A 10,823-nucleotide genomic window follows, 5' to 3' on the forward strand; every position below is an offset into this window, starting at 1 on the left:
GTGTGTGTGTCGACATATTTGGACTGTTTGAAATAAAAATAATATTTGACATATCGTCTATCCAGCAATTTAGTAGCTGCTTGATGTTTAACGGGCCTGATTTTTTGAGACGTTTTTTTGTATGGCATTCGGTTTTTTTAATACTGTATACCTCCTGTATGAAAAAACATCTTGCAAAAATGCATTTTCAAGGCACCATGGGTCGGGTCTACTAAGAAAATACCACGCACTAAACAGCATGGGGAAACTAAACAATTGCACGTACTATTACGTGTGACCTACTAGGACTAAATGTATAATTGATAATTGGTGCAAAAGTAGTGCAGACCGTTTTATTTAAATTATGTCTTTGCGTGTACTACGCGGCTGTCACCACGGATACACTTAACTCCACGTTAATGTTACCATGCTGTCGTGTTTTGCAGCAGACATGTACCACTTTTTATGGGCATTTTAGAAGCAGAACCCACTTTTTTAGCGTGCAGAATGTGCGCGCCGGGAGTAACTGGCCCTAACTGGGAGCGTGTGCTTGAATGGTCCAAACACAAAAAAATGCATATTGCAAGATTTTTTTTTTCATATAAATGAGAAAAACGAACGTCATCAAAAAAGGCAAGTAGACACCAACATAGCTTTTTTTTTATCAGCCCCTTAAATCAGTGGTCCCCAACCAAAAAAAAAAAAAAAAAAGTTTTTTATTTTTTTTATTTTTATATGAAATCAACATAAAAAACACAATATATACATTATATATCAATATAGATCAATACAGTCTGCAGGGATACATGATTGTATTTATTTATGTAAGAAAATAAAACTTTTTTTTTTTTTTTTTTAAATACCACCCCCCCCATGCCCCTCCCCCCCACCGGTCCGTGGGACAAATTTTCAAGCGTTGACCGGTCCGCAGCTACAAAAAGGTTGGGGACCACTGCCTTAAATCATCCAGCCTCAATGAAATTATAAAATGATATTGCTGAATAGACGATATGTCTAATATATTTAGATTTTTGACAGTCCATATTAGGGTTTTCCCAATACCAATATTTAGGTACGGGTACCAAAATGTATTTCAATATTTTTCGATACTTTTCTAAATAAAGAGAACCAGAAAAAATGGCATTTTTGTCTTTATTTTAACAAAAAATCTTAGGGTACCTTAAACACATGTTTCTCATTGCAATTTTGTCCTTAAATAAAATAGTGAACATACGATACAACTTGTCTTTTATTAGTAAGTAAGCAAACAAAGGCTCCTAATTAGCTGCTGACATATGCAGTAACATGTTGTGTCATTTATCATTCTATTATTTTGTCAACATTATGAAGGACAAGTGGTAGAATCATTAATCTACTTGTTCATTCACTGTTAATATCTGCTTACTTTCTGTCATGTCTGTTCATGTTTTTGTTTCGGCCATGTGTTTGTTTTTTGGACTCTTTTTAGTTCCTGGTTGCACTTCCTTGTTTGGTTTGGTTTCCATGGTCACCCATTAGTTTTCACCTGTCTTGTCACGCACCTGTTTCACGTTTCGAGTCACGCACCTGTTTTCACTGATCACGTCACTATTTAAATCTGTCTGTTTCTGTTGTTCGTCCTGGCGTCCTCACACTATTTCAGCACTCTGCTTCATGTCATGTCACAGTTCTTTGCCAAGTAAGTTTTGTTCATTTATGCCACAGATAGTGTTTTTGTTTAATTGTTCATAGTTTCTGCATTTGTGCAAGTTTTGTGTTTATTACCAAGTTGTGTATTTCCGCCTTTGTGCGCGCCTTTTGTTTTCCTAGTCAAGTTTTTTACCTCCACTGTGAGCGCCTTTTGTTTATTCCTTTTTTTTTATTTGTTAAAATTAAAACATGTATTGAAACTCACGCCTTGCCCGCACCAATTTTCCTTTGCCTTCCGGAGAAGCAAACCCCAAGAACCCAGTCGTGACACTTTCTCTTTTAACATGTTCTGTCTACACTTCTGTTAAAATGTAATAATCACTTATTCTTCTGTTTAGATGCTTTACATTGGTTTTGGATGATACCACAAATTTGGGTATTGATCCGATACCAAGTAGTTACAGGATCATACAATGGTCATAATTTAAGTCCACTTTTTAGAGGCGTTATAGTACCATGATATGATTAATTAGTTTCGTGGTACTATACCAGTACCGGCATACCGTACAACCCTAGTCCATATACAGCAGCGCGATTGCCTGTTTTCTCACAGCCAAATTTGCGCAACTGCCAGTTTGCTCCTTCTTTCTAGACACCCTAAATATAGATGTAAAACGGTACCCTGAGAACAGTTTTAGTCTTGATAAATCACACTGCGTATGTTAAATAATTGTATTTGCTTTTTCTCCTCCCAGTATTTTGGGCATTTTGATAATCAGCATATATTCTGCATATTCATGAAGACACACATGCTCAATAGATTGCGCTTCTTATTTTGCACACTAAAGATACGCACAAGTTTAGTAGATCAAATTTGTTTTTATACACGCACACCTTTAGTAGATCAGGCCCCACGCGTTTTGATTGTTTTGCAGTCGATCACTTTTTGACTATTGGCATTCTAGATCTCACTGCAGGAATTATTCTGATAGCCCAGAAAAGGTAGCGCAGATTATAGTTGTGTGCTGCATGTTCCACAACATAACAAAACGCAGTTAAAGAATGATGTCATGCAGTAAACAAGCGTCGCCATGGCAACAGGAGGTATATATGCAAAATCCTCATTTAAATAGGGCCGTCTGCTGCAATTTTTCTCTCGCTATCATTTGAGCACACAGTCTTAGTAGATCACCTGCAACACATCACAAATAGTACACCGAATTTTTACTTTGCACAGGCTTTTTTAGCACTTGTTACCGTGCGTCTTAGCAGATAAGCCCTCGGTCGGAAGTCTTCTTGCTCCACCAACTTTGGTTAGCGTGGGCTTTTTTTGTGGCTTCAACACATTCAATGGCAACTTCATTAAGTTGACTCTGTCTCTCTAAGGTTATGAAGGGGACCGCTGCCAGTTGCTGGTGAACCACTGCCTCTCCCAGCCCTGCGAGAATGGAGCCACCTGCTCCAGCAGTTTGGCTGGGCCCAGGTGCTACTGTCCAGAAGGTGAGCTGGGAGATCTTTCTTGCCAAAATGTGTGATTGTTTGGAACAGGGAAGGTGACTTAAAGGCCTACTGAAACCCACTACTACCGACCACGCAGTCTGATAGTTTATATATCAATGATGAAATCTTAACATTGCAACACATGCCAATACGGCCGGGTTAACTTATAAAGTGCAATTTTAAATTTCCCGCTAAACTTCCGGTTGAAAACGTCTGTGTATGATGACGTATGCGCGTGACGTTAACGGTTGATACGGAAGTATTCGGACCCATTGAATCCAATACAAAAAAGCTCTGTTTTTATTTCATAATTCCACAGTATTCTGGACATCTGTGTTGGTGAATCTTTTGCAATTTGTTTAATGAACAATGGAGACTGCAAAGAAAAAAGTTGTAGGTGGGATCTGTGTATTAGCAGCGGACTACAGCAACACAACCAGGAAGACAGAGATGGATAGCAGACGCGTTAGCCGGCGAACTCACCTTAACTTCCTCCGTCTCGCCGACCGCATCTGTTATCGGGTGAAGTCCTTCGTCGCACCGTCGATCACTGGAACGCAGGTGAGCACGGGTGTTGATGAGCAGATGAGGGCTGGCTGGCGTAGGTGGAGCGCTAATGTTTTTATCATAGCTCTGTGAGGTCCGGTTGCTAAGTTAGCTTCAGTGTCGTTAGCAACAACATTGTTAAGCTTCGTCAAGCTGGGAATTATTAACCGTGTATTTACATGTCCATGGTTTAATAGTATTGTTGATTTTCTATCTATCCTTCCAGTCGGGGGTTTATTTCTTTTGTTTCTATCTGCAGTTAAGCATGATGCTATCACGTTAGCTCGTAGCTAAAGTGCTTCACCGATGTATTGTCGTGGAGATAAGTCACTGTGAATGTCCATTTCGCGTTCTCCATCCATTTTATACCGCTTATTCCCTTCGGGGTCGCGGGGAGCGCTGGAGCCCATCTCAGCTACAATCGGGCGGAAGGCGGCGTACACCCTGGACAAGTCGCCAACTCATCGCAGGGCCAACACAGATAGACAGACAACATTCACACTCACATTCACACACTAGGGCCAATTTAGTGTTGCCAATCAGCCTATCCCCAGGTGCATGTTTTTGGAGGTGGGAGGAAGCCGGAGTACCCGGAGGGAACCCACGCAGTCACGGGGAGAACATGCAAACTCCACACAGAAAGATCCAGAGGCCGGGATTGAACTCACGACTACTCAGGACCTTCGTATTGTGAGGCAGACGTTCTCGACTCTCATTTTCAAGAGGATATAGTATCCGAGGTGGTTTAAAATACAAATCCGTGATCCACAATAGAAAAAGGAGAGAGTGTGGAATCCAATGAGCCAGCTTGTACCTAAATTACGGTCAGAGCGAAAAAAGATATGTTTGCACTGCATTCTAGTCCGTCACTCTAACGTTCCTCATCCACGAATCTTTCATCCTCGCTCAAATTAATGGGGTAATTGTCGCTTTCTCGGTCCGAATCACTCTAGCTGCGTTGAAAACAATAGGAAAATATGAGGAAGCGAACAACCGACTACGTCACGCTACTTCCGGTACAGGCAAGGCTTTTTTTTATCAGAGACCAAAAGTTGCGAACTTTATCGTCGTTGTTCTATACTAAATCCTTTAAGCAAAAATATGGCAATATCGCGAAATTATCAAGTATGACACATAGAATGGATCTGCTATCCCCGTTTGAATAAAAAAAATTCATTTCAGTAGGCCTTTAAGGGCCTTTAGTTTTGTCTCGCCTTGACAATCAAAGCTAAAGTGCCTTTGAGTGGGAGTGGGTACCGAAACTGGGTACCATAATGGCACCGGTGCTGAAACTGTAGTTACCAGACAGGAGAAAAAAAAGCAGCTATCAATCTGGCCTCCTTTTGTTACTAAATGGATGCATACTCAGCCACCTGCAACAAGTGCTTGATATTGTGCTAGTAATGTCTTGTAAGTGATGTGACACAGTCCGACACTTCTTTCAAACGTTATTGCCAAACACTTCCAGCAAAACACACACATATCGCCGTGGCACTCTCCACAACAGCAACACAACACTTCCTCATTTTGCACCAATCACATTCCTGGAGAGCGAGATGCATTCACGAACCCCAGATTTCTGAGCATCAACATTACAACACCAGGGAGTTATTTTTAAGCACGTTCTTTATGTTCTGTATTGTTGCTGCTTCTGCGATTTTTGAATAACAATTTCTTGTGGATTTTATTACCTGTGTGTTGTCCAAATCTCACCAAACTTGTCCCATTCGTTTGTGCTGCAACATTTTTTTGGCAAACTATTATAGTTTCTATGTTAACGTTTTATGACGATAATCAGCCCCTCCTACTTTGTCAAAATCTCCCAAAACTTGTACCAATAGTTTGTGCTGCAAACTTTTTGGTCTAACTATTATAGTTTTTATGTTTTTAATGTTTTACGATTTTTTGTGTGTGTTATTAACGTGTAATTAACTTATTAGTAATACCCCCCCTACCTTGACCAAATCTCCTCAAACTTGTCCCAATAGTTTGTGCTGCCAACATTTTTTACCTATTATAGTTTTTATGTTATTAATGTTGAATTATTTTTTTTTGTAATCAACGTGTAATTAACGTGTTATTATTCATAACCAATCTCCCCAAAATTGTTTGTGCTACGTTTGTCTAACTATTATAGTTTTTAATGTTTTATGATTTTTATGTCATTAATGTGTAATTAACGTATTATTAATAATACCCCCACCCCCACACACCTTGTCCAAATCTCCCCAAACTTGTCCCAATAGTTTGTGCTGCCAACATTTTTGATCCATTAAAATTTTTATGTTATTAACGCCTAATGATTTTTTTTTTTTTTACTGTAATTAACGTGTTATTATTCCTAACCAGCCCCCAACTATGTCAAAATCTCCCCAAAATAGTTTGTGGTACTTTTGTGCTGCAAACATTTTAAGTGTAATTTATATCGTTTTTATGTTATTAATGTTTTATGTTTTTTATGTCATTAACACGTAATTAACGTGTTATTATTCGTAATCTTCCTAAAACCTGTCTCAATCGTTTGTGTTAGGTTTGTGCTGCAACATTTTTTTGTCCAACAATTATAGTTTTTATGTTATTTACGGTTATTTACGTTTTATGATGATAACCTCCCAGACACACCCACGCCCTCTTCTAAAACTCTCCCCAAACTTGTACTAAATAGTTTGTGCTATTTGTGTGCTGTAAACATTTTAAGTCTGACTATGATAGTTTTTATGTCTTTATGATTTGTATGACATTAATGTGTAATTAACTTGTTATTATTCATAATCAGCACCCCCACCTTGTCTAAATCTAAATATGCTGAAAAAATTGTTGATCCAACTATTATAGTTTTTATGTTATTTACGGTTATTTACATTTTATGATGATAACCAGTACCCCCCCCCACCCTCTCTTCTAAAAATCTCCCCAAACTCGTCCCAATAGTTTGTGCTATATTTGTGCTGCAAACATTTTAGGTCTGACTACAATAGTTTTTATGATTTGTATGACATTAACGTGTAATTAGACTTAGACTTAGACTTCCTTTTTATTGTCATTGAAATTTGAACTTTACAGCACAGATTAACTTATTATTCATAACCAGCAACGACACCTTGTCTAAATCTCCTCAAACGTGTACCATTTGTTTGTGCTATGTTTGTGTAGGTTTATGCTGAAAAAATTGTTGGTCTAACTATTATCATGTTTATTACGTTATTAATGTTTTATAATTACTAACCCCCCCCCCCCCGTCCGTCTAAATCTCCCCAAACTTGTCCCAATAGTTTGTGCTATATTTGTGCTGCAAACATTTTAGGTCTGACTACTATAGTTTTTATGATTTGTATGACATTAACGTGTAACTAACTTGTTATTATTCATAACCAGCACCCCCACCTTGTCTAAATCTCCTCAAACGTGTACCGTTTTTTTGTGCTATGTTGCTACGCTGAAAAAAATTGTTGGTCTAACTATTATCATGTTTATTATGTTATTAATGTTTTATAATTACTACCCCCCACACCCCCCTTGTCAAAATCTCCCCAAACCTGTCCCAATAGTTTGTGCTGCAAAAATTTTTTGGTCTCATAGTTTTTATGTTATTAACGTTTTATGATTTGTATGGCATTAACGTGTAATTAATGTGTTATTATTCATAACCAGCCCCCCCCCCCCAACTGTGTCAAAATCTCCCCAAAATTATTTGTGCTATGTTTGTGCTGCAAACATTTTAAGTCTAACATTGTAGTTTTAATTTTTTAATGTTTTATGATTTTTATGTCATTAATGCGTAATGACCCCCCCCCCCCCCCCCCCCCCTGTCCAAATCTCCCCAAACTTGTCCTAATAGTTTGTGCTATATTTGTGCTGCAAACATTTTAGGTCTGACTACTATACTTTTTATGATTTGTATGACATTAACGTGTAACTAACTTGTTATTATTCATAACCAGCACCCCCACCTTGACTAAATCTCCTCAAATATTTTTTTGTGCTATGTTTGTGTAGGTTTACGCTGAAAAAATTGTTGGTCTAACTATTATCCTGTTTATTACGTTATTAATGTTTTATTATTACTAGCCCCCCCCTGTCAAAATCTCTCTAAACCTGTCCCAATAGTTTGTACTATATTTGTGCTGCAGACATTTTAGGTCTGACTACTATAGTTTTTATGATTTGTATGACATTAACGGGTAATTAACTTGTTAATATTCAAAACCAGTGTACCCCGCCTTCCGCCCGATTGTAGCTGAGATAGGCTCCAGCGCCCCCCGCGACCCCAAAGGGAATAAGCGGTAGAAAATGGATGGATGGATGGATGGATATTCATAACCAGCATCCCCCACCTTGTCTAAATCTCCTCAAACGTGTACCATTTGTTTGTGCTATGTTTGTGTAGGTTTATGCTGAAAAAATTGTTGGTCTAACTAGTATCATGTTTATTACATTATTAATGTTTTATAATTACTAACACCCCCTGTCAAAATCTCCCAAAACCTGTCCCAATAGTTTGTGCTGATTTTTTTTTTGGTTTATCATAGTTTTTATGTTATTAACGTTTTATGATTTGTATGGCATTAATGTGTAATTAATGTGTCATTATTCATAACCAGCCCCCAACCATGTCAAAACGAGTCCCCATCGTTTGTGCTACATTTGTGCTAGTTTGTGCTGCAAACATTTTTATATCAACGTTTTATGGTTGTCATTAACATGTAATTAACATGTTATTATTCATAACCAGCCCCAAACTATGTCATGATCACCCAAAATATGTCCCTTTCATTTGTGCTGCAAATGCTGGTATGTGCTGCAATTTTTTAGTCTAACTGTTATATTTTTTATATTATTCATGTTTTATTACTCATAGCCAGGCAGCCAACCTACAAGCGTGGCATATAAATTACCACAGACAGTTAGACACTTTCATTGAGTCCAACTAAAATAAAAAAAGGTTAAAATGGTTAATGTTTAAATCGCGTAGTACTGTTTTGTTCCATGTTATTATGCGCCACATCTGAGCCATGAAGATGCATAATTTAAACCTCCCTCTTTGATCCTAATTAGGTTTTATAGCCTCGGCGACCTGTATCAGACACTCTGAGGAAATCTGTGACCGCCAAACCTTCTGCCGGAGCAGCAATTCTCAAGAACATGCTGCTTCGCGATTTATGCACAACTTTATGAATAGAAGGCAAACGTTTAAGACAGTCCTTCATGAAATGACAATGTATGATCCTGTATCGACTTGGTATCGGATTGATACCCAAATTTGTGGTATCTAAAACTAATGTAAAGTATCAAACAACAGAAGAATAAGTGATTATTACATTTCAACAGAAGTGTAGATAGAACATGTTAAACGAGAAAGTAAGCAGATTTTAACAGTAAATGAACAAGCAGATTACTAATTCATTTTCTACCACTTGTCCTTTATAATTTTGACAAAATAATTGAATGATAAATGACACAAAATGTTACTGCATATGTCAGCAGACTAATTAGGAGCCTTTGTTTCCTTACTTACTACTAAAAGAGAAGTTAAAGTACCAATGATTGTCACACACACACTAGGTGTGGTGAAATTAACCTCTGCATTCGACCCATCCCTTTGTTCACCCCCTGGGAGGTGAGGGGAGCAGTGAGCAGCAGCGGTGGCCGCGCCCGGGAATCATTTTTGGTGAAAATAACCCCCAATTCCAACCCTTGATGCTGAGTGCCAAGCAGGGAGGTAATGGGTCCCATTTTTATAGTCTTTGGTATGACTCGGCCGGGGTTTGAACTCACGACCTACCGATCTCAGGGCGGACACTCTAGTATGTTCATTTTAAGGACAAACTTGCAATAAGAAACATATTTTTAATGTACCGTAAGATTTTTTGTTAAAAAAAAGCCAATAATGACATTTTTTGTGGTCCACTTTATTTACAAAAGTACCGGAAAGTATCGAAATGCATTTTGGTACCGATACCAAAATATTGGTATTGAGACAACACTAGTGTGTGCACATATTGACATTTAAGATTGCTGTAATGTTGTGTTATTTGGATATAAAGTTATCTATCTATCCATCCAGCCATCCATTTTCTACCGCGTGTCCCTTTCAGGGGGGGTGGTGGTGCTGGAGCCTATCTCAGCTGCATTCGGACGGAAGGCGGGGTACACCCTGGACAAGTCGCCACCTCATCACAGGGCCAACACAGATAGACAGACAACATTCACACTCACATTCACACACTAGGGCCAATTTAGTGTTGCCAATCAACCTATCCCCAGGTGCATGTCTTTGGAGGTGGGAGGAAGTCTCTATATTTAAAAAGTATATATATATATGTATATATAATTATTATTGTTATTTTATTTTTTTTTTTCAACCAAAATAGGCACTTTTGTCAAGGCTAGAACCAATCATTCATGTTTACCTTGTGCGAAAACGCTGTTTCACTACACTATGCAAACTTTTTGGTTTACGAACTATGTTCAAGAACCAATTAAGTTCGTAAATCAAGGCTCCACTGTAGTTTGAAATTATATCTGTCTGTCGACTCACTATGGAAGCGCTAAAACTACAACAAAGATGGCAGGGAGAAGATGCTGTTGAAGTGGAGCCACGTAAATAAGACCGCCCACATGGCGCATCCCAGAAAAACGGTCAGAATGCGGCTTGAGAACAGGCTGTAAAACATAATTCAAGCAACATTTTGACCAAAGACCCACAATTACGGGCAGCACGGTGGCACAGGGGTTAGTGCATGCGCCTCACAATACGAAGTTCCTGAGTAATAATAATAATAATAATAATGGATTAGATTTATATAGCGCTTTTCTAGACACTCAAAGCGCTTCACAGAGAAGTGAGAACCCATCATTCATTTTTACAACTCATTCATTCATCATTCATTCTCCGGTGTGAGCGGCACCGGGGGCAAGGGTGAAGTGTCCTGCCCAAGGACACAACGGCAGCGATTTTTGGATGGTAAGAGGCGGGGAGCGAACCTGCAACCCTCAGGTTTCTGGCAAGGCCGCTCTACCCACTACGCCATGCCGCCCCTAGTAGTCCTGGGTTCAATCCCGGGCTGGTAATCTTTCTGTGTGGAGTTTGCATGTTCTCCCCGTGACTGCGTGGGCTCTCTCCGGGTACTCCGGCTTACTCCCACCTCCAAAGACATGCACCTGGGGAT

At 38.9% G+C, this 10,823-nt stretch overlaps 1 protein-coding gene across 5 annotated transcripts in view; it reads left to right on the forward strand.

Moving 5' to 3' along the window:
* LOC133663655 (delta and Notch-like epidermal growth factor-related receptor) overlaps positions 1-10,823 on the forward strand; it is a 139,246-nt gene that overhangs the window by 95,366 nt on the left and 33,057 nt on the right. For all 5 annotated transcript variants that reach the window (XM_062068303.1, XM_062068304.1, XM_062068305.1 and 2 more), the window contains one exon: positions 2,995-3,108. In XM_062068303.1, the coding sequence (XP_061924287.1) occupies positions 2,995-3,108 (114 nt within the window). The remainder of the gene's footprint in view (positions 1-2,994; positions 3,109-10,823) is intronic.

This window comes from Entelurus aequoreus, linkage group LG13, assembly GCF_033978785.1.
Source record: "Entelurus aequoreus isolate RoL-2023_Sb linkage group LG13, RoL_Eaeq_v1.1, whole genome shotgun sequence".
Classification (NCBI taxonomy): domain Eukaryota; kingdom Metazoa; phylum Chordata; class Actinopteri; order Syngnathiformes; family Syngnathidae; genus Entelurus; species Entelurus aequoreus.